At 45.7% G+C, this 24,430-nt stretch overlaps 2 protein-coding genes across 2 annotated transcripts in view; both read right to left on the bottom strand.

Moving 5' to 3' along the window:
• The window catches only part of LOC103121348 (aromatase), a 38,494-nt gene extending 16,607 nt beyond the window's left edge, over window positions 1-21,887 (bottom strand). The window contains exons 1-3 of the mRNA XM_007531878.2: window positions 19,926-21,887; window positions 15,722-15,903; window positions 8,466-8,616 (exon numbers count right to left, since the gene is read on the bottom strand). Coding sequence (XP_007531940.1) covers window positions 8,466-8,616; window positions 15,722-15,866 — 296 coding nt within the window. The 5' untranslated portion in view covers window positions 15,867-15,903; window positions 19,926-21,887. The remainder of the gene's footprint in view (window positions 1-8,465; window positions 8,617-15,721; window positions 15,904-19,925) is intronic.
• An 11-nt stretch (window positions 21,888-21,898) lies between these two features.
• On the bottom strand, window positions 21,899-22,738 carry LOC107522979 (peripheral myelin protein 22-like). The gene has a single exon (XM_060174662.1). The coding sequence runs from the start codon at window positions 22,689-22,691 to the stop codon at window positions 22,413-22,415; it is 279 nt and encodes a 92-aa protein (XP_060030645.1). The 5' UTR covers window positions 22,692-22,738; the 3' UTR covers window positions 21,899-22,412.
• Between the last annotated feature and the right edge of the window lie 1,692 nt (window positions 22,739-24,430).

The raw sequence follows: 24,430 nt of genomic DNA on the forward strand, positions 1-24,430 counted from the left end.
GCCATTTTTCCCCCTTTTGTTGCCCTTGTTGTGGTTATTGTTGTTGATGTTATTCGTTGTTGGATAGGACAGAGAGAAATGGAGAGAGGAGGGGAAGACAGAGGGGGAGAGATAGACAGACACCTACAGACCTGCTTCACCGCCTGTGAAGGGACTCCCCTGCAGGTGGAGAGTCGGGGGCTCCAACCGGGATCCTTCCTCTGGTCCTTGTACTTTGTGCCATGTGCACTTAACCCGTTGCGCTACCGCCTGACCCATCAAGAGCTTTTGTATGCAGCACTTATCCACATAAGCCTGCCCATTTCTTTTGAGAAATAACTAATCAATAAAAAGGAAGAAAGAAAGAAAAGAAAAAAAGAAACCTCAAACTTAAAAACAAAATGAAAAAAGAAACCTCCAATTTAAAAACAGTTTCAGTGTAAAACTCAATATGTCCTGTAGGGGGCGTCCATGCCTCATCAACATTATTTAGTCAGTGGCTCAAACCACGAAAGACAAAGCCCCCAAATCTTCAAGGCAGAAATGCTAAGGGCAAGAAGTGTGAAGTATTTTCTCTTTAAGAATGAAAAGTTGCTACTACCTCTCCTACATTATTGGTATCCGCTGATCTAGAGATGAAGCCTCAAGCAGTGGCTCTGTAGGCCCCTAGGGGAGGTCTGACTCTCCTCCTCCCCCCCCCCCCCAACACACACTGTCTACTCCCTTTCCTGCTCCTTCTCTGCTGCTCAAGATCTGCTTCCAGGATTCAACTCCCAGCGAAAGTATCTTTCCTTCTTTTTACCTTGTTAACTCTTACACATTCTCCATTGTCCACTGCACAGGCCACTTTGTCATAAAGCTGAAAATCACTTTCCAGAAACGACCCCACACCTGCCCTGGGTGAGACAGGTTCCCTCTGTTATATGCTCTGGGAAGGCATTTTTTTGTTTCCTCCCCAGCACTCAGTGCTTGGGATGGATGAATACACAATTGTGCAAGTCAAGTCTGATAGCTTCGCTGGTGTAGTCCTTTTGCCCTCTGAACAATTCACAAATGCTAAATAAAAATGTGGTGAGTGACTGAATGAGCAAAGAGGCTGTCTGCAAACTGAGGGAAGAAAGGAGGAAGGGAGGAAGGGAGGAAGGGAGAAAGGAAGGAAAGAAGGTAGTTGGCTATAGAGGAACTACTTAAAGGTAATTGGGGCCAGTGAGATGGGTCCCCTGGGAAGGAGCCTGCCTGCTTTGTCATGTGCATGACTCAGGTTTGAGTCTGACCCCCACTGTACTGGGGGAAGCTCCATGCTGTGGTCTCTCTTTCTCCTTCCCTCCCTCCCTCCCTCCCTCCCTCCCTCTGTCTCTTGTCTTTTTCTTTTTCTCTTTCTTTCTTTATTAAGTATTTTATTTATTTTATTTTGAGAGAGATACAAAGAGAGAAAGGCACAGAGAGAAACACCAGAGCACTGCTCAGCTCTGGCTCATGGTGGTGCAGGGGATTAAAACTCAGGCACAAAAGTCTCTTTGCATAACCATTATGCTATCTACCCCCTCCCTGTCTTTTTTCTTTTTATCTGAAAAAAAGTGGGAGCAGTGTAGCCCTCATGCAACTTAATCAATACATACAATGAGGTAATTTATCAAAAGGAGATTGACTTATTTAAAAGATTTTTAAAATATTTATTGCCTTTTTGTTGCCCTTGTTGTTTTTATTGTTGTTGTAGTTATTATTAACGATGTTGTTGGATAGGACAGAGAGAAATGGAGAGAGAGAGGGAAGACGGGGAGAGAAAGATAGACACCTGCAGACTTGCTTCACTGCTTGTGAAGCAACCCCCCTGCAGGTGGGGAGCCAGAGGCTCAAAGCGGGATCTTCATGCCAGTCCTTGCGCTTAACCCATTGCACTACTGCCCGACTCCCAGAGACTGACTTTGAAGAGTCAAGGGGGTGAATGAAGAAGAGAAAGTTGGTGATGATCCAGGACACCGGCGCAGATGTTCTGGCCTTCACTGGAGCTCTGACCTCCCCACTGGGCAAAGACCAAGTGAGCCCCTTGGCTCAGAAAAGAGCCCAGGATGAGAAGGGGCCTGGGCACTGGGAACATACTCTTTCAAAAGGAAATATTCTTTCTAAAGCCTGAAACATATTACCAGAGGTGGCAAACTTCCTGTCTAGTTCAAAATTCAGTCCCCAGGAACTGGGGATGGGCACCTGGTAGAGAGCACACATTATTATACTCAAGGACCAGCACTGCAGGTGTCTTCCTTTTTGATCCCGTTCTATTTCTCTCTCCCCTCTCAATTTCCCATGGTCCTATCAAAGAAAGTGAAAAAGAGAGAGAGAGAGAGAGAGAGAGAGAAAGAGAGAGGGAAACCACCAGAACTAAGTGCTTAAGTGGAGGAGCCAGGCATTTGCTATTTTTTTTTAATTTTTAAATATTTTATTTACTTATTTATCGGCTAGAGACAGAAAGAAACTTAGATGGAAAGGGGAGATAGAGAGGGAGAGAGAGGCCTACCTATAGCACTGCTTCATCATTTATGAAGCTTCCCCTCTGGAGGTGGGAACTGGGGACTTGAACCCAGTTAGTTGTATACAGGGTCATCCCTTGACCCCGCCCCCCGCCATCCTTTCAGTCTGGTCTTAAAGGGCTCATACATATATGACGAGCTTGGGTTGATGAGTAATAGACACATGGATGGACAGTTGAGTAACAGACACATAGTTGGACAGTTGATGGAGCAGTTGGTATCTGCTTTGCCATGGACGTGACCCAGGTTGAAGCCCAGCCCCTACCACATTGAAGGAAGTTTTGGCACTCTAATCTCTTTCACTCTCTACTTCTGACTCTCTGTCTCTCCCTTTAAAATGTGTATTTTATTTATATTTCTCTTGTTGCATTTTAAATATTAATGAAAAAAGGAGGAAGAGAAAGAGCAGAGGGTTACTTTGGTATATGTAATGTTGGGGATCAAATCTGGAACCACATGTATATGCAAGTCCTGTGCTCTGTCACTATGCACCTCCCCAAACACTTCATGAAAGAAAATTATTATTATTTTCTTTTCTACCAGAGCACTGCTCAATTCCGGCTTATGATGGTGCTAAGGATTGAACTTGGGACCTTTGGTGCCATAGGCATGAAAGTCATTTAGCATAACCATTACGCTGTTTCCCCAGCCCCCTCCCCACCCCATCACTTCAATAAATATCTCATGAATGAATGACTAGAGAGCAGTAATTGTGATAAGTTGGAGTCCTCCAGTGCTCAGTATCAGTAAATTGACAGTAATAGTAGGTAGAAAGAATACATGAGTGAATCTCTTATAGACTCGCACATGAGTTAAACAAATGTACAAATCTGATGCTCACTAGCCTGTTAATCCCCATTTAGATGCTACCCACATTGTGTCCTGTATTTGTGACAAAAGCTAATACATACACACGACTTTCTGTATCACTCACCCATCCATAAACCATCATTAGTTTAGCATGTCTGCCATGGGAGCTCTGAAGAGGGACCAATAGGACTGTCACCTGGACCCCATGACCTATACTATGATGAAGATAAAAGGTCCTGATACACTCTTGGTGGGGCTGTAAGTTGGTGCCCTGCTCACCTCTCTATGGAAGATAGTGTAGAGCTTTTTAAAAATAAAAATGGAAGTACTTTTTTTTTTAATCCAAAGGACATGTCGACACTAATTTGCAGGGACATATGCAACCCCAAGTTCCCTTATTCACTGGAGCCAAAATATACCCACTGACAGGTAACTGGAGAAAGAAGTTATGGATTCAATGGAACACTCACTGCTCTGCAATTTAAAAAGATGACATTGTGTTGTTTGGGTTAGAATGGATGGCACTGGAGTTGCTTATGTGAGCTGAAATAAGAGGAGAAAGAAAGACAGCTACCAGGCAGTTTCACTCATGTGCAATCTACAAAACTAAAGCAAATGATCTTTGGGGGGGGGGGGGTAAAGTAACCAAACTGTCTCCTAGACTTTCTAAGAACTATGGTTGTTATGGGGGCAAGTGGGACAAAGGACTTTGGGGGTGGTGCCACACACACAGGTGTGAAACCATACCCCTAAAATCCTGTGATTTTGATAAGCCATGCAGAATCACTAACTTCAAAATTACAAACAAAAAGAGGAAGGGAAAGTTTGGCTGTAATCTCTACAATTAGAATGACCACAGATCTCAAAATTTCAAAGAGAAGAAAAAAAAAAAATCTGGCAAATAATTTAAGTAAAAAGAAAAAGCTTTTTGAGGTCCAACAGGGTCTTTTCAAGAGGTACTGGGAGTTCTGGAAGGACCTGAAGAGCAGGCACGGGAAGGAGATGGGGACAAACATGTCCTCTTCCTGAGGAGAAGCTCAGCCCTTAACAACAGGACTGAACGCCAGGAGGCAATTAAAGAGAACACAGAGACTCAGCCCAGTGAAAAGCCTGGGAGGACAAGACAACAACTGGGGGGTGGGAAGTGGGGGTGGGGATGCATGGTCTGTGCCCGCATCCCCAGCATGACTTGATCACGGGGGCTTGCAGCTCTGTCCTAACTGCACATTGTGCCCAGAAGCCACCCTGCTCTGTAGTAGGGCTTCTGTTCCAGCACCTGGCTATAGACTTCCAGAGAATGTGTTTAATGACCTGAAGTATCTAGTATCTCAGGGCCAGTTCTGGTGTGACCCTTAGTCTTTCCAAGACTAGCCAGAACTAGTCTTACACTACCCCTATCCCCTCACCTTGGCTAAAGCATGCAGCAATCCAGCAGGACCATTCCATAATCAGCCATCTCCCCTCGGGCCAGAAAGAGGTCCTGGGGTCAGGGCAGCTTCTCACCTCTCTCTAGCTCTAGCTATGTCACAAGAATCAGCAGTTCTGAACAATACTGACTCCCCTGGATCCACCCCTAAAGATTCTAAAAGTCAGGGTGAGCCTTTGCTCTGCATCTTGGGAAAGAACCACTGCTTTCCAGTCTGAGCTGCAGTCTGGCCTTCTCCTGCATAATTATCTTGCCAATTACTCCACCTGCCCACCAAGAGAAAGAAAGAGGTGGGTAACAGGAATAGATGTGTGTTAGAGGGCTGGAGAGGATCATTCTGTGTTGGGGCTGGGCCTGGAAGAGCAGGGACTAGTATCTCAAACCCCGATGTGACTTGTTTCAGGGCATTTTGGAGACTACAGCTCATGGCAAAAGTAAGAACATCCCAGCTCTGGCCAGTGAGCATTTAGTAGACCAGAAGTAAAACCAGAGGATGATTATGCTCTGGCCACCTGAGCAGTGGTTCTCTAAGATCATGTCTCAGAATCACCTTGTAAGACAGATCTTGAGGGCCTTACCTACCTCCCTGACTTTCACGTTTAGTAGGGCAGGTCATGCCCCAGAATGTGCGTTTCTAATAGGTTCCAGGAAATGTTGATGCTGTGGGTCCTGGAGTCATACTTTGAGAAGTGTGGCATCAGAGTGGACTCATAGTGAACCCTATGAAATGACATTTCCATAAGGAAGTATTGACACTTAGTTGTATGCATGTGATCTGCCTGATCTCCTTGAAAAGCACTACAACATTAGCTTCAACAAGATAGAAAAAAATCCAGGCGATTTTATGCAAGATGGCGACTTTGGAGCCAAAGCTGCCTTAAGCTCCAAGAGGCAGCAGCTTTTAACCTTGAATCTGATGGATCTGCCACCAGGTTCCAGATGCTAACATGATGCCGACCAGAATTCCCTAGACAGATGACCCCACCAATATGTCCTGGAGCTCCGCTTCCCCAGAGCCCCAACCTATTAGGGAAAGAGACAGGCTGGGAGTATGGATCGACCTGTCAGCACCCATGTTCAGCGGGGAAGCAATTACAGAAGCCAGACCTTCTACCTTCCACCTTGGGTCCATACTCCCAGAGGAATAAAGAATAGTAAAGCTATCAGGGGAGGGGATGGGATATGGAGATCTGGTGGTGGGAATTGAGTGGAGTTGTACCTCTCCTATCCTATGATTTTGTTAATGTCTCCTTTTTTAAATAAATAAAAAAATTAACTAATTAATTAAAAAAAGAAAAAGAAAAAAATCCAGGCAAAATCAAGATGTTAGATTGGTTCAAAATAGCATTACAGGATCATCTGAAACATTTGGAAGGAGGACACTTTTTTTTTCTACCCACTTTCAGGTATTTGAGGATACCATGGTATTTTATGATATGATATATGTAAATTCTTGGCCTAAGAAAATATTGATGCACTTTCCGGAAATGCTTCACTAACCTCTGGGTACTAGCCTGTGTGCTTGAACAAAGAACTCTGCTGAATCAGGACAGTACCCTGCTGGGTCTTAGTTTTTGGGCAAAGCCCTGTGATTATTATTATAAAAGCTCATTAATGAGGTAGTATTGGCAGATGACTCTTCTAAGAAATCTCATCAAGATAGCTGAACAACCTAGTGAAAATCACTCTCTGGAGTTCTCCATTTTCTTTGATGTATAAATAAGGAAGCTAGTATTTGACAATGCTAGTTCTTTCAGTCCTGAAGGAATTTGGTGTGTTAAAGTTTCTCCAGAAAATATAACAATGCAGGTGTGTGTAGTTAAGCATCAGATTCCTGCTTTATCTTGGAGCATTTATGTGTTTTAAAGACTTGTTTTATTTTATGACAAACAGAGAGAAGAAACGATTGGGACCAGGGCGCTGCTTTACTCTGACCATATGTGGTGGCAGGAATCAAACCTGGGGCTTCATGCATGCAAGTCCTGTGCTCTACCTGCTAAGTCACCTCCTTGACAAATCTTATTTAACTGGCACACAGTCACATATAGGGTCATGGCAAATGAAAGTGCTGCTTCTGCTGTCTGTAGGGGTGTTCAGTAGCCCATCATTAGAAGCCCCAGTAGCAAGGGGCTGGGTGATGGTATGTCTGGTAGAGCACACATGTTACCATGGGCAGGGGCCTGAGTTTAAGCCCCTGGTCCTGACCTACCCCTGGTCCTGAAGAGGAAAAGTGTCACGAGTAGTGAAGCAGTGCTTCAGCTGTCTCTCTTTGCTCACTTTATTTCTCCCTATCTCCCCCTTCCCTCTCAATTTCTCTTTATCCAAAACCAAAACAAGTAACAACAACAAAAAGTACATTAGCAGCAAAAGGCACAGTTAGCTCCTTACTTGTAGAAAGGAGACCAAAGTCTGAGAAAAGGAGACACAGTAATGCCTTTCCCTGAAGTGCACTGTGTCCAATCTGAACTCTGCCTCAGCTCACTCCATCCCCCCAACCCCGCACCCCACCCAATCCCCTGCACATACAGTTTCATAACTAGAAAAAAAATAAATAAAGGTCTTGGGTCTCTTGCTCGCAGTACCCTATTCCCACAGTTGGATAATGCCTAACTTTCCTGGTTAAATTGCAGGAAATCTGTGAGTTTACTCTTCACAGGGATTTCAACAACCAGATAACCCAGTCCAGCTGTGATGATGTGTTGAGTCTGGTTGTATAACACCCTCTGCTTCCACCACCCCCAACACGCACGCACACACACACACACACACACACACACACCCCACACACACACACCCCCCACACACACACCCCACACACTGTCTTCCCAGCTCTATCCAAACACCTGCCTTTTGTTCTACCGGAGTCTTGTTGAGAAATTTTGCTTTTCTGCTCCCCTTTGGGTCAATTCCAGATAAAACTTTCTCTCTCTCTGTGTGTGTGTGTGTGTCCAAATTCTGTTTGACCTCAGCTTAGTACAACTGGCTGCACGAACCTAAGGTGAATCCTCTGCTAACAAAAATTATCTGGATTTTTTTAGTTTGCTTGTTGGGGCTGGCAAGATTGCTCACCTAGGTAGTGCGCCTGCTGGGGGGGGGAGTGACCCAGCTTTGAATTGGGTATCTATGGCATTAGAAGAAACCTCAGTTCATGGTCTCTTGCTAGAGTAGCAAAGCCCCAAGGATAACAATACAAACAACTCTCCATACTGACTGGTCAAAGAGATTTTGAAGAATGTCCTGACCTTCCAGAATATCTCTGATTTGTAGGTTATTTATTTATTTATTTTGCCTCCAGGTTTATCATTCATTGGCATTCATTGCCTGCACTTTGAATCTACTGCTCCTGTGGCCACTTTTTCGGGTTTTTGTTTGTTTGTTTTTGTTTTTGCATAGGACAGAGAGAAATTGAGAGGGGAGAGGATGATAGGGAAAGAAAAAGACACCTGCAGACCTATCTCACCACTTGTGAAGTGACCCCCCTGCAAGTGGAGAGCCACGGGCTCAAACTAGGATCCTTGTGAGGGTCCTTGGGCTTAGTACTAACTGCGCTTAACCTGATGCACCACTGCCTGAGCCTGACTTGTAAATCTTTATCTGGGAATCACTCGTATCTTTATCTCTGTAGTAAAATTATAAGCCCCTAGCAGCAGACATTGACGTAGCAAGATAAGTTTGGTTGTACTAAGAAAAGCCCCCAGGGCTTGGTCTGTGAGGGGCAGACTCACTTGCTGATGATAAGTGTCTCCTCTCCAAATATCCAGACGCGCATGAACTCGCCGTACATCCGGTTGTAGTAGTTACAGGCGCTGCCGATGCCCATCCACAAGAACCGGATGTGGGAGATGAGGGGCCCGATTCCCATACAGTAGCCAGGACCTGGGGAAGGGAGCAATTCTCCATGAGTGCTTCTAACTGCCTTCACAACCAACCCCCCCCCCCAAAAAAAAGCGAGTGTTAAGTCACTGATGTACTTTTGAGACTTACAACTTCATATATATATATATATATACATCTGTTTTCCACTTGTGTACTGCTCAGCTCTGGTTTATGGTGGTGCAGGGTGGGGGATGGGCATTGCATCTGGGACATTGGAGCCTCAGGCATGAGAGTCTCTGCATAACCATTATGCTATCTACCCCCACTCCCATCTTCTTTTATACTTTCCAGCGTATACCGAATTGCTTAAAGATGTTAGTACTTTTAATTTTTTACAATAATTGCTCAGTGTGAGGCTATTGGCCTTTCCATAAATAGAACACCCATTCAGTGTCTACCCCACACTAGAGTCACTGAATGAACCAGAGTATCATTTTGTTGCCTTTTTTTTTTTGCCTCCAGGGTTATTGCTAGGGCTCAATGCCTGCACCATGAATCCACTGTTCCTGGAGGCCACCTTTTCCCCTTTTGTTGCCCCTGCCGTTTTAGCCTTGTTATGTCCATTATTATTGTTGTTGATGTCGTTATTGGATAGGACAGAGAGAAATAGAGAGAGGAGGGGAGACAGAGAAGGGGAGAGAAAGATAGACACCTGCAGACCCGCTTCACCGCCTGTGAAATGACCACACACACACACATACACACACATCCCACTCGCAGGTGGGGAGCTGGGGGCTTGAACGAGGATCCTTATGCTGGTCCCTGCTCTCTGCGCCAAGTGCACTCAACCCACTGTGCCACCATCCGACCCCCTGTTGCTTTGTTAAATGGTATCCATATCAGAAGTTTTCCAGTCCATCTAGTCTAGTAATAAGCATGGAAACCAGAACAAGTGACAAGCTGGTAAATGTCTGTTAGGCTACCTAGCTTTTACCTGAAGACTGGGTTTGGATGTCCCATATGAGTGAATGGGTGGGCTAGAAGTAGGTTGGAGCTTTGGTATCATCATTTTAATAAAAGCTTGAGACCTGTATGATAATGTCCAAACCAAACACACCTATTTCTTTTTTTTTTTTCTTTTGAAGGAAGGTGTTCGCATGGGGCCAGGTGGTAAGAGCACAAAGTTTTAATGCACAAGGACCCAGGTTCAAGCCCTTAGTCCCCACCTGCAGGGGGAAAGCTTCATGAGTAGTGAAGCAGGTCTGCCTGCAGGTGTCTCTTTGTCCTTCTTCCTCTCTATTTCACACTCCCCCCTCTTGATATCTGGCTGTCTCTATATAACACATAAAATTAAAAAAGAAAGAAAGGAATTCACTTACAAAAATAATCTTAAATCTCAGAAGGCAAAATAAAATTAAGAAGGGATTTGTAATGTAAACCATCAGTATTAATATGTACTGTGAGGATAGAGCTTTTCTAAGCATTCATAACTTCACTCCATCTATGAGATAATTAGGAAGTCCAAACACGCACGGTCCTCTCACTTTGTGTTCTAGAGTTATTTAATAACCTTGGATGATCTAAGTTTTGATTCAGATCCTCTCAGTGGAATGCTTAGTCTCAAATTTGGTAAGTCTGATTTAGTCCCCAATTATGTAACGCCTGAGTTAATGACAAACTATCAGCTTTTCTTTTTTATTTAATGAAAAGGTATTAGATAAAGAAGTTATGGGATATAAACCCCATAGAATACTACTATGCTCAAAAAAAGGTGATATTATATCCTTTGGAGCAAAATGGGTGGAATTGGAGGTGATTATGCTTAGGAAAATAAGTAGAAAAAAAATAAAGAGAACTACCAGATGCTTTCACTCATGTGGAATCTAGGGAGCCCATGAATTTGTGAAGAAGAAAAAAAAAACCCAGAAGCAAACAAACTGTTTTTAAGACTTTGTGAGAACCATGGTGGTTATCTTTGGGAGGGTAGAGGAGACACAGAACTCTGGTGAGTATGATGTGGAGTTATACCCTGTAGTCTTACAAGCTTGTAACCCACTCTTAATCACAAATAAAAATGGAAAAAATACATTGCTAATACAAGTATTTTAAAAAGTATCCTGGGGAGAAAGATATTTGTTGTGATGTTGCAAATTAGTGTTGAGAATGCCTGTGTAAATGATCGGTTGTTAGAGATTGGTGTTCAAAGTGTGCTACTGGCACATGTCCTTCAAATACACATGGACTCTGTAACTTGGCAGGAAAAAAGAAGAAAAAGGAAAAGGAAATAAAGAGAAGGTCTCTAGCTACGTCTATAGAAACAATACATTGTCGATTGGTTCTTATGCTCATGAGTGCTCTAATAATACTATAAGTAGAGGAGTTTATATTAAAATAACTTCATGAAGTTCTCTTTATTAGAATTTTTATATTTATTTATTTTCCTTTTTGTTGCCCTTGTTTTTTTATTGTTGTTGTTATTGATGTTGTTGTTGTTGGATAGGACAGAGAGAAATGGAGAGAGGAGGGGAAGACAGAGAGGGGGAGGGAAAAATAGACACCTGCAGGCCTGCTTCACTGCCTGTGAAATGACTCCCCTGCAGGTGGGGAGTTGGGGGCTCGAACTGGGATCCTTACGCCAGTTCTTGTGCTTCGCACCATGTGCTCTTAACCTGCTACCGCCCGACTCCCCCATGAAGTTCTCTTTTTTTAAAAAAAGCAAGTTTTAAGTTCTTCAATAAGCAGATTTGATTGAATATTTCCTTTAAAAATTCTCATATATCTGACCACTGACCCTTTGAAATATGCGGAATGGATAGGAGAGAGATACATTCATTGAAAAAGAGAGAAAGCAGTGAACTCTGATTACTTATGAAGAGGACCTGGGTGTACTGACCAGAAGGGAATTAGAGCTTGAGGTCCTAGTAGTCAGGATGTCAGTTTAATTCACCAAGCAGAGACCCTACTCCTAGGTCTAGGCACAAGCTTTATGTTAGAACTGGATACAGTACAGTTAAAACCATGGACGTCAGAAGAGAGAACACTGGGGAAAGCTGACACTGAATAGTGACAACACAATAGGACCCTCTTGTTCCATATATGCCCTATTTCTCTGGCTGGGGAGATGAATGCTTTAGGTGGGGAGGAGCTTTGGTAGAACATCCAGGAAATATTCTGAGGGCAGGCACACTGAGCTCCAAGGATGCTTATCCACCCTGCAAGCACAGGGTGATTGCAGGAGTCGTAAATACTTCTCTACATTTTTGTGCCAAGACAGCCTCTGTAAAGCCAACAGCTGTCACCCCTCACCTGCTTCCCTAATCGATAAGCTGCTGCATTCCACTCCAGGCACCCACCCTTGGAAGCCCTGCACTCGGGTGTTCGTAGCAGCAGAGGGGGCACAGCCCCGGCTAGACACCCTCCCAGTGTCTGGCTGGTAGCTCTAAACATCACGTGGGTTCCTGCTGTAAGCCACACTCTGGAGGAGTCATCCAAACACAGCCGTGAGCAAAAGTAGCTAACTAGAGGAATGGAGAAGGTAGGATCTGATTTCTCCCAACATTTCAGATTAGACCCCCAACTGAAAAAAAAAAAAAAAGTTTTACTTGGGGAAATGTAACTATGTGGCTGTTAGGGCAGTGATAGTGACAGAATCCAAAGAATGCTTGCTTCTGGGGACAAAAAGGAGGACCAGACTGGAATTCTAAGAGGCTGCTTAACAGCCTGGTTCTCATCCTGGTCTGGGAGGCCCTCTCTTTTTGTCTGCTTTTCTGTGCAGTATTTTTCCTGTTGGGGTGAGGGGGGGATGTGTTGCCACAGCCTTTCCCAGTGACCTCTGGGGTGTGGGACCAGGGTAGAGAACTCTGGGAGAGACCAGCCACAAGCCCAGCTGGGAAGGACCATGCATCCTTGGGTAAGGGGGAGCTGCCAGGTGCCAGGTAGCTGGGAGGCCTGGGCAGAGGTCAGTGTACTCAGGGCGTTTCCCAGAGCTGCAGACTGAAAAGCCCTGGGTAGGCAGTACTGGCTCCTCCCTCAGACTCCCACAGCCCTCCCTGACTCTAAGCCACCTGCCAGAGTGTGGACACATTCACTCATACAACACCAGCCCCAGGCACTGTAGACACTTAAGATTTGAGTCCAACTGCCTCACTAACTAGCTGCATAGCATCAACCCTCTCCCCTTAAAGCCTCAGTTTTCTCATCTGCAAAATGGGCATAAACAGGCCATCCTCCCCAGGGGGCTGTGAGATTCATAGGGAAGGCAGATGTGAAACAGCCTTGTCTGTTAGGAATTACTTAGAGGCTTTTCATCCTTACCCCTTCTTCACCCACTGCCATTTTCACTGGCTCTGCGCTCCCCCAAACCTGCAGAACTACGGAAACCAGGCATGGGATACGGAAGAAGGGCAAACGCTAGAAGAAGAAGAATGGGATAGCTCACCTGAGAGAACATTTGCTTTGTCATTGTGTGCAAGCGACCCAGTTTGAACCCCTGACTCAACACCTGGAGGGACTGTAGCACTAGAGGACCACTTTGCTGCAGTGGTGTCAATACTGGTCTGCCTCCCTCTCCATCTCTGTCTCTGTCTGTCTCTCTCTCTGTCTAAAGGTTGGCCCTAAGTGACAAATAACAAACTAGAGGAGAACATAAGGAAGCAGAGAAGGGAACTAGCAAAGTTTAATAAGAGTACTGGCCAGGGAGCCAGGTGGTGGTGCACCCACCTGAGCATATCCATCATTACAAGGCTCAAGGCCCTGGTCCACACCTGCAGGAGGGAAGCTTCACAAGCAGTCAACCAGTGTTGCAGGTGTCTCTCTCTGCCCCTCTACCTTCTTATCTTCCCCCATACCTTTTGATTTCTCTCAGTCTCTAACCAATAAAGAAATAAAATATTTTTAAAAAATTATTTCTGACCACTAAGAGCCACCAGAAGGAAGCCAATTTCCTCACATTCTTGCCCTAACCAGGGCCCAGGGTTGCAGAAGTTCTCTTCCCCACCCATTCCCAACACACAGGCACCTCTGCTTCCCTTCCAGCTGCGGCGAGGACCAGTCACTTCCCTTCCCTGGGCTTTCACCCTGTTTCAACTCAATGAAAAGCTTGGACTCCATGGCGTTTCATAACAGTTTTCCTGGGACCTTGTTTCCCTTTCTGCCCTGTGAAACAGTTGGGCTTCTGTCTAATCTGGGGCTCTCAAACTTGGCTACCATGCAAAAACCACAAGGGAGATTGACCTGTTATCAGTGTGGGGTAGAGAAGCCCTGTGCAGCATGATCTAACATCCAAGTGGAAGTGTGGTGTCCCAGCCCAGAAGGGGATGGCGGAGCGAGCCCAGGCCTCAGGTCTAGACCTTTGGGATGCCCAGGCTCATGCTTGCACCTGTCAGTAGGCTTCCTTGTGCCAGTACCAAGGGAACTCCACCACCAACAACAACAGCTGACACGTCTTGGAGACCTTGTTAAAAATGCCTCCCTGGGCAGGGTGGTGGGATATAAAGTCACAATGCTTGAAGACCCAGGTTTGAGCCCCCACTCCCCACCTGCAGAGGGAAGCCTCATGGGCATTGAAACAGGCTGCAGGTATCTCCCTCTCTTTCTCTCCAGCACCCCTAATTATCTTGGTCTCTAAAATAATGATGATGATAATGATAATAATAATAATAATACATTTTTTTAAAAAAAAAAACCTTCCCAGCTCACTCCCAGCATTCAAACAGGCAGCCTGGGAGTCCACTATGGGACCCAGTGAGGAAGGGACAGTGGTGAGCAGTAGAGAACCAACATTAGACATTCCATTAAACTGGGCATCAGAGGGACCTAGAATACAGCACTGAATTCAACAGAGACAAGCATTCCAAAGAATCTAAACCAGGACCCTTGCAACCTGCAGCCTACAGTGATTTGGATCTTAAGAGTAATGCCTTAGCTGAGGAGGCTGGGGACAGGAGCCTGAAAACCCCAGCAGTCTGGTGTTTCTGATAACTGTAGGTTAATCTGGTGGACTGGGGAAATTTCTACTGGAAGTATCTGGATGACGGCATTGCACTCAGCTTTGGACTAACCCACAAGCTGTGCTGGAGCTTCTCTTGGGATGTGATGTTCTCAAGGGCCAGTAGTGATCCCTGTTCTCCTTCCGCTTCCTGGCCTCATACAACTCTGAGGGTGGCAGCACTATTCCCCCAAGAATGAAAAGAAAAATAAGAATGTCTATACAGCCCAGGAAGTGGCACAGTACATACAGTGTTGGACCCTCAAGCGTGAGGTCCTGAGTTTGAGCCCCAGCATTCTATGTGCCAGTGATGCTCTGATTCACTCATCTTTTTCTCTCTCATAAATAAAAATAACTCTCTCTCTCTCTCTCTCTCTCTCTCTTTCTAGAAGTAGGATAAAAAGAAAAAGAAAGAAATGGGCACAGAAGACATTTCCAGAGACATCCTCACCTTCAGAACAAAAGTGAAGTGAATTTGAATTACACACACACACACACACACACACACACACACACACACACACACCAGTGCGCCACAGTGAAAGGAGATGAACTTTATAGTGGCTTGTGAGGTATATTCACACCTGTTTTGGGGAGATGCAAAACTGTCCCCCTGTGACAACAAGTATTGTAAAGCACCGTTTCCTCGATCAAACAAAACACAAAGACACTTGGAAATTTTACCTTGTTCTGTGCCACCTCATACTGACTTTAAAGGCTACTTACTAAGACTTAAGGCATATTTTCTCAAAGCAAAACATAAACAGGAAGGAGTGACATTTGGCATAGCCTAAGAGATACTTTAAAAAGTACTTTTGTGTGCTCTGGCAGGTGGCACAGTGGATAAAGCATTGGATTCTCAACCATGAGGTCCTGAGTTTGATCCCTGGCAGCACATGTACCAGAGTGATGTCTGGCTCTTTCTCTCCTATCCTTCTCATGAATAAATAAATAATTTTTTTAAAAGTCCTTATGTTGAAAATATGCCAACAATGGACCCCCGCCACACACACACCTCTCTGGTCAAATCAAATACTCATTGGTTTGCTGGGCTGTGGCCTTCCTTCAACCTAGCCAGCTTTGCTCTGTGCCTTTTTTTTTTTGCACTTGCTTTTACTCTTTGAACCAAATACCTGCCCTGAGCACTCTCCCTGGATGTAGGAGCAGAGACCCACTCACCTGGTATTGAGGACGTCTCCTCATAATTCCAGACCAAGAGGAGGAAGCCGGTGAGCAGCAGGATGGGCATGGTGGCGGTGGGCACCACTTCCAGCACCGTGCTAGTGATGTTATCGTGCACAGAGGCCAATAGCGCCAGAGCCATCTTGTAGACCTCGAGTGCAGGGCGAGCAAGTTAAGTCCTGTGGAAAATGAAAGACACAGAGAGATCAGAGCAGCCCCTCATAGAGAGATGGCTCTGGGACTCCAATTTCCTCAGAGGAGGTTGGAACCTGGTTTTATAGTGTGATTGGACATCTAAAGAAGGCAGATATGTAGTTACAAGTCAAAACAAGCAGACACAAGATCTTTTGGCTTTAGGTGCAGATTTCTGACCTTGGTAATAGTTTTCGAGTTCGCTGAGACGATTAGTCTGATAAAACCTTATCATTCTGCCCTTGAGTGGGTAGGGTGACTAAACCCCCAATTTGGCTAAATTTCTTACCAAATTACAAGGGAATGAAGCTCCTTCTAGAGGCAGAGTCATTTTGTGACTTCATCAGGAGATTTTATAGTTATCTTTTCCCTTGCTAGCTAACATAGCTGAGAAACAAAGCCATCCCCAAGTCTCCTCCCTTGTTCAATGTTATTTCCCCAAAGAGAAAACTTTTCTAGTGAGAAGGTGTTTCTTGTGCATCACCAGCCAGTGGTCAGAGCCTCCCCTTGGGATGTCTGCTGAATTCACTAACTCAGGATTCTTTTCTGGCTTTAATAAGACTCTTCTCTTGACTCTAGTGAGGCAGTTGCACCATGGGCCAGGAAAAAAAAAGTAGCTGGTCTATACTTTAATGATGGCTCTCTTGGTGACTACCAGGCCACTCCATCATCCAGGGTCTTAGTCAGAGAATCCAGGCATTCCCACATAGATATGATGGGCCTAGACCTCTAACAGATCCTCTCTCCCATCACTGGTCATATCCTTCAGGAACAGCGTTGTGGACCCGCTTGTTGGCCTCTCCAGAACCTTGCCCTCAATGTGGAACAAAAATGGTAGAACTGCCCCACTCTCTGAAGGGAGGCTGCGTCGGCATACTCTGCTACCCAGGGAAGAACTCATTTGGAGTGTGTGCTGCTTTGTCATATGTGCAACCCAGTCTTGAGTTTGGTCCCTACTACATTGAAGGAAGTTTTGGTGATGTGGCCTTTTTACTCTCTCTTGGCCTTTCTGCCTTTTCCATCTCTATTTAAGAGAGAGAGAGGGAGAGAGAGAGAAAGGAAGAGAGAAGAGAAAAAAAGAGATGCACTTTCTATGCATGATTTTCATGTTCAGTAGAACAGTCTGATATGTCACATGAACAGGTTGAAAAGTAGCATTTAAGGAATGAAAACACTGATTCAAGGGTTCATAGGCACTTTTTTTTTTTTGCCTCCACTGTTATTGCTGGGGCTTGGTGCCTGCACTATGAATGCATTGCTCCTGGCAGACATTTTTTTTCCCCCATTTTGTTGCCATTTTTGTTATTGCTGTTGTTGTTGGATAGGACAGAGAGAAATCAAGAGAGGAGGGGAAGACAAAGAGGTAGAGAGAAAAATAGGCACCTGCAGATCTGCTTCACTGCCTGTGAAGGGACCCCCCCATCAATGACCTCCCAGAAACTTCTTCAAGGAAGTTCATCTACGCCAATGACATCTGCTGTGCAACTCAGGCATCAAAGTTCGACATCCTCAAGGAAACACTCATGAAAGACATGTCTCTGATATCTGATTACTGTAAAAAATGGCGACTAATCCCTAGCACTGCAAAAACGGTATCATCTGTTTTCCATCTACACCGTGCCTCGGCTTCGCGTGAGCTTAATGTGCAGCTTGGTGATACGAGAATCCGGCATGAAGCCCAGCCAGTCTATCTTGGCGTTACTCTCGATCGCACTTTGTCATTTCACGAACATCTCATAAAAACTGCAGCAAAGGTGGGCGCGAGGAATAACATCATTGCAAGACTGGCCAGCTCCTCATGGGGCGCGAGCGCTTCCACACTACGATCATCCTCTCTGGCATTATGCTATTCCACTGCAGAATACTGTGCCCCAGTATGGTTCCGTAGCCCCCATGTCCACTTGGTCGATTCCAAATTATATTCCTCCATGAGGATAATTTCTGGAACCATCCGTTCCACCTTGGTTCCATGGCTGCCAGTTCTTAGCAACATCGCCCCGCCAGATATTCGTCGGGATGCGGCATCATCTAAGTTCATTTCCCACATCCACGCTCTACCGGACCTGCCAATATACGCGGATATCTTCACCCACCCTGTCCAACGCTTGACGTCTCGTCACCCAATCTGGTCCCCTACGCCTACACTGAACTTCTCTGTTCCAGACTCTTGGAAACAGAGTTGGCAGTCAGCTGAGGTAAAGAACAAACACCTCATCACAGACCCCTGCAAGCGTCAACCCGGCTTTGACCTAGCACGTTATGATTGGGCCCTCCTCAATCGCTATCGAACAGGCCATGGCTGGTGCACCGCTATGTTCCATCGCTGGGGAGCCAGAGACGACCCGAACTGCCCCTGTGGCTACAGACAGACTATGACCCACATAGTCAATGACTGCCACCTCTCCAGATTCAAAGGAGGTCTCGAAACTTTACATCAGGCTCAACCTGACACTGTTGACTGGCTACGGAAGAAGGGCAAACGCTAGAAGAAGAAGGGACCCCCCCCTGCAGGAAAGGAGAAGCCAGGGGCTAGAACCGAGATCCTTACACCAGTCCTTGAGCTTCATGCCAGGTACACTTAACCTGCTGTGCTACTGCCCAGCCTCCAGCATGTCTCTGTTCTTAGTTGTATTATTCAGTCAACATAGAGTGGAAGCAGTTTAAATGCCCACTGGCTAAAGAAGTTATGGGATATATACTCCTTGGAGTTCTACATACTACTCTACAATCAAAAAAGATGATACTGTGTTTTTGGGGACAAAATAGATGGAACTAAAGGTGGTATTCTTAGTGCAATAAGTAAAAAGATGAAGACAGCTGAAGGATAGTTTCATTCATATGATGATTCTAGAAAACTGATACATGAATTTGCCAAAAAGAAAAATAAAGTGAGAAAGAAAAGTTAGAAAAGAGAAAGAGAAAACAGAAGCAAACAACAGTTTCTATAACTGAGTATGGGGAATGCACAGATTGAGAGAACCTTAGTTCCTAGGGCCTTGAGATTAGATGTCTCTGGGAGTGTAGAAAGTATAGCCACAGCCAGTTCCCATCCAGTTGAAATTACCGTACAGAAGTCAGGTGAGTCACACATCGTATCTCGAGCCAGGACAGTGCCAGATGTGTGCCCCCTGCCCCAAGCTTCCAGGAGTTTTTATTAAGGTACAAGTAAATGTGCTGGTTATCCATCACATAGGCAAAGGTCAGAATATATTCTAAGGGGAGAAAAATCTGGATAAGGGTGCTTAAAACTTCCATTATCCAAATGTCACTATAACAGTTACTCTTTTGATGCCATAAGATACTGAATCTATTCCAGTTCTCCAATGCACAATCTCGAAACTTTTACTCCGGCAGCCAGACATCAGAGTTGTAAATGTTTTGCATGTGGCAATACACCCCTCTACTGCCTGTGGGTAGAATCTCTGAAATATCCAGACTTTGTCTTGGAGCAAAATTCTTGTGAAAACAAATGGAACAGCCTGAAATTCAGACCACATAGTATATTAGTCAAAGGAATGTACCTAGCAGACAATGAGGGATGTGGGTAGCCAGAACTTTGGTGGGGGTTATGACAATCTTGTAAACCCATGATTAGTCACAAAAAAAATAAAGTGGTTCCTTGTGCATGGTAATATGTGCACTTAACCAGGTGTGCCATCTCCTGCCCCCCTTCCTTTTTCTTTCACCCTCTATCACAAAAAAAGAAAGCGAGAAAGAAAGAAAGAGAGAGAGAAAGGAAGGAAGGAAGAAAGGCAGGAAGGAAGGAGAAAGAAAAGAAAAAGTGGTCTCAGGGAACAGTGGAGCTTGCAGACATCAAATCGAATTGACCCTCGGTGGAAACCTTGGTGGCAAAAATAAATAAAACAATAAACTAAATAAGGAAGGGAGAGGGTCTGATCTGATGGAGCTGACCTTCTTTATGGGATACTTATTTCTTTGAAAACCAGAGAGCAACCAGTCAACCTCTATCAATGATACAGGAAGTTGTAGGGTCAGTGGGGGAACTCACCAGGGGGTTCCCCACGCTCTGTGGGGTCGAGGGGCTCTGTTGGCACCCCAGTGTCATCCAGGAAGTACAGGAACAGCTGGAGCAAAGAGAAGGGCCAGGTGGGTGAGGAGACACCATGGAAGTCAGGAAGCCATCTTGACCAACACAAACCCCACCACCCCTTTCACCACTGACTCCCAGAGAAACACAGACCCAGCAGACCTAGCCACCTTGGTTCTCTCCGCTGCACCTTCTGATCTGCCTGCTGTGGTTCCTGCAAGAGCTAAATACATGTGGCCTCACCCTGCCACTCACCCCCAGCAGAGCCCGATGACAGACTCTTGGTGGGGGAGGTATGGACCCTCTTCCAATGGCTCCCCAAGGGAGAACTCCCAGTTGGGGCAGGAAGGCTTGTGATTGGGGGCCATTCTGCCCCAGGAAAGTTCTGCTGCTGGGTAGGTGAGGGGGAATAGGAGGGTGAGCTGATACCAAGCAGAAAGAAGGGTGGTGTCTGGTTCACCCCTTCCCCCACTCTCTCAAGAGGTGAACTCAAAGGGTGTTCAAGGCAGGGCTAGGAGGTGGCTCTTCAAGGTGTTGTAATTTGGCAGAGATGAAGAAATGAGGAGCATTACACCCAGAAGCTTTTAAGTAGAGGGTCAACAAAGTCACATTTGTGGTTAATTTTTTTCCCTTCGAGCACTGCTCAGACCTGGTTTATGGTGGTGTGAGGGATTGAACCTGGGACTTTGGAGCTTCAGGTCACATTTGTGTTTAGAGCAGCTAAGCCAAATAATGACAAGGCTATGATGGGGGTGGGCAGGGAGGGTGAGGGGAGGGAGACCCGCTTAAGGCATCTAGGACTTCTCAGGCTGCAGCTTCAGGGCTTAGCACTCTGTGCTGCTGATCCTTTCTTGTCAGGACCTCAGCTCTCATCGCTGTGTCTGCTTCCCCTAGGTCCCTTCTGGGCCCCATCTCCACCTTAATCTGGGAATATTGGCCCCACTGAGATGTCTCCGGGTGATGCTCTCTTCTACCCTTACCCCTCCAGCCTCCTCAGATATACTTTTCCCAGGGGTCCAGGTGCACCCACTTGAGGATACAAGTTACCATGAGCAATGGCTTCGTGAACAACAAAGCAGTGCTGCAGGTCTCTCTCTCCCTCCCTGTCTCCCTTCTCTTCTCAACTTCCATCTGTCCTATCAAATCAAATACAATCCAGAAAGTTTTTAATTGGAGGGATTAATGATTTATAGTCGACAGTAAAATACCATAGTTGGCATGTGTGTAACTCTTCTCAGTTTTCTACATGATATTCTTTTTTTTTTTTTTAGTTACTCTGATGTTTATTTTAATGCATCTTAGTCCACACAGCTGGTACAAAATCAGAAGAAGCAAAGCAATCATGATAATAACAATAATAAAAGGTCTGGAGTCTTAGCATCAGAGGGCACCATATACATCTACAGTTGGTGGCCAATACCAGTCACTGCCAGAGAGCTCTTGGAGGCAGAGAACAGTCTACACCCAGACAAACCCTGGGAACTCACAGTCTGAGGGGATCTAGAGGTTTGTCCTGATGCTCTGGCCGTATGAAACAAATGTGGGGGTGTTAATGGCAATTTATTATTTATGTATCTTCTTATTTATTGGCCCTTGTGATCACAGCAGCCTAGCTAGGTTCAACAGCAGTGACAAACTTTATATTACACAGCATTATTATGAAGGTCTCCATTCTATTTTATGTCCTAAAGCTGTTAATTGAATTTCCAGTGAGACTTTAGATGGTTAGTGATCATAAGGAATGGTAAATACATAGCACCATTTCATAGGTTTCTTATCTGGACACGGGACCAGGGCACACCCACCCTCAAGAGCAAGTATTTCCAAAGCCACAAACATGTTTTGCTGAGGGGTTCCAGTTGGAGGGCCGGGGGGTGGGGGGCTGACTGCAGCAAGCTTTACAAGCAGGGGTGGGCAGTGCCTGTCTGTGTCTGCCATTCACTGGTCTCCCGCATCAGAAAGGCAATGGGCCATTCGGAGCTTCTACCCACATTTTTTTTTCTAAATGAGGTGGAGAAGGAGGGGGGTATCTTCTTTTGGAGAAAAGGGAAGGGGGTGAGATGGAGTTATCTATATCTCTGGACAAAACCAAAAGAAAAGCAAAGAAAAATACTGAACTTGATTATACAGTTAGGATGTAAAAAGTCCCTTAGCTACTTCTTGAAGGTTCAACACAAGGCTGATGGTCAACATAAAAAGCAAACAATACTATGTACATATATGTAAAAAGTGTTATAAATAGGTTTTATAAACCATATATATTATATACATCTTTAATCAACAACTAAGCCCCTTCCCACCCCCCTCAACTGCTTTCAGTTTGATTTGGTTTGAGTTTGGGATTGTTGGCTAGCTCTCTTTCCATTTCTCTGGTTTCGGGTTTCTGGTTTCCTTCCTCCTTTCCCCTCCCCTGTATGCTCATAACCACAGATGGACTGCCCTTGCACCTCATTCATGCTTCCGTAAGATCACGTAGACAACCCCGCTGAGAAGGGATAAGGGGAAGGCCACCCAGGCCAGGATGTAGGCGTAGCCATAGGAATTCTCAGCGTTGAAGTGCCAGTCTGTGTGCTTCACTGTGTAGATGGACGCAGCACTCATCACACACAGACCAGCAAGGATTTGGAATACTCCAGTGAGGTAAAACCGGCCGCCCATGGTGAGGGTAAAGAGCTGGCAGAAGAACAGGAACAGAGAGAGAACACTGAAGATGATGGACAGGATCATGGTGGCCTGGACAGACTGAAGCCATTCGGCTAGCAGAGTCACATGTGTTCAGTTCCCAGGAGAAGGAGCCATGGCGGATGGATGCCTGGAGCACCTCTGCCAAGATGCTTCTGACCAGAAGAAGCCGCAGCCAAAGAGAGAGTCTACATGATATTCTAAACCCCCCCACCATGATGTTTCAGGAACTGAACCCTCCCCTCCAAATCAATTTTTTTTATTTAAAAATAAAAAGAAGTACTTTCCCCAAGGCTGAAGAGATACTATAATGGTTATGGAAAAGACTTTCATGCCCAAGACTCTTGAGGTCCCAGGTTCAGTCCCCAGCACCAACATAGGCCAGAGCTGAGTACTACTCTGGACTCAACTCTCTCCCCCACCCACATCCCCCACCTGCATCTCACTAAAATAAATATTTTAAAAATTAGCAGAAGCACTTTCCTTAGCCACAAAATCTTGGTTCTTTTTTCTGACTCCCTGCCCCGCTATTATTTTTCTACCTACATTCTTCTCCTATTCTAACCTACACTTGTTCTGGTCACAAAATTGTAGGGCTATTTGCTAAACGATGCCTTGTCCCTGAAGCTACTCACATTACCTTCTGGCCTCTATCCACCTCCCCCACAACCCCCACCCAAGTCAAAGCCTTCCACATATTTGATTTTACCACTCCTGGACTGGTCAACTTTTTTATTAAGATGGAGGCACAGGGAGAGAGAGCGAGCTTCCTCCCATACCATTGCACCTCTCATGTGGTACCTGGCTCAAACCCAGACTTTGTGTGTGGCAAGATGCATGCCTTATCCGGTGAGAAAGCGCTCTCTCTCTCTCTCTCTGTCTGTCTGTCTGAAATTGGTATGGTGGACCCTAGGCCTGCTCTCTGATCCAATTGTGGTCAAAGCACATTCTCCATGGTCAGTTGAGGGTAAATTCCTATCTGCCTTGTGAATTCTCTCACAGCTGATCATTTTCAGAAAAACTTCTGTTGTACAAAACCCCTTGTGTGTGTGTGTGTATGTGGTGCTGTGCGTGTGTGGGGGGATGCCCTGATGTGCTCTCTACCTGCCCCTGGGAGCCCCAGCTTATGTCACACTCACAGAAGTGGCAGGTGGGCTTGCAGTGTGACAGAGAGCGTCACCCCCCAGCATCTCCATGATCATGGTGGTCTCCAGTCCCATGAAACCTTTGTTCACTGTTCCAACCTTCAAGGAGTTACACACTTGGGACTTGTTCTTTCTGCAGCTGCCTTTACTGTCAGCCCATTGAGTGACTCCGAGATTACATTGGCAGCACACAGCTGCTGCCCCCCTCCCCCTTTTATCTGAGGAGAGGCTGTTTACCCTCCTGAGATGGAAGCGCTCATCTGAGCTTCTCCAAACCACTCACAAAGCTGGAATTGTGTCTTGGCGGGTGGGGGGCACCCTTCTCCCTCTTCCTGGTCAGGACCCCAAGGTCAGAGCTGTATCTCTCTGGCATGACTGACCCCCCCCCACTTCTGTGTGTGGGTCTAGTGTTCAGGAGGTCAGTCTGTGGGTCTGTACTGTTTCCACTCTGCCCAGGGCCTCCTCCCCACTGTGGGGGGGCTCCTCCTCTGTCCCTCACTCAGCTCCCCCAACCCGGCAAGGCTTCCAGATACATCCTTATCCGACCCCATTTCTTGGCTCTCTCCACCCAGCCTGACACGTCACTCACAGGTGTCACTCCTGTTGCCCACTTGCTTATGACCTCCTTTCTGGGACTCC

Source organism: Erinaceus europaeus, chromosome 16 (assembly GCF_950295315.1).
Source record: "Erinaceus europaeus chromosome 16, mEriEur2.1, whole genome shotgun sequence".
In the NCBI taxonomy this organism is placed as follows: Eukaryota; Metazoa; Chordata; class Mammalia; order Eulipotyphla; family Erinaceidae; genus Erinaceus; species Erinaceus europaeus.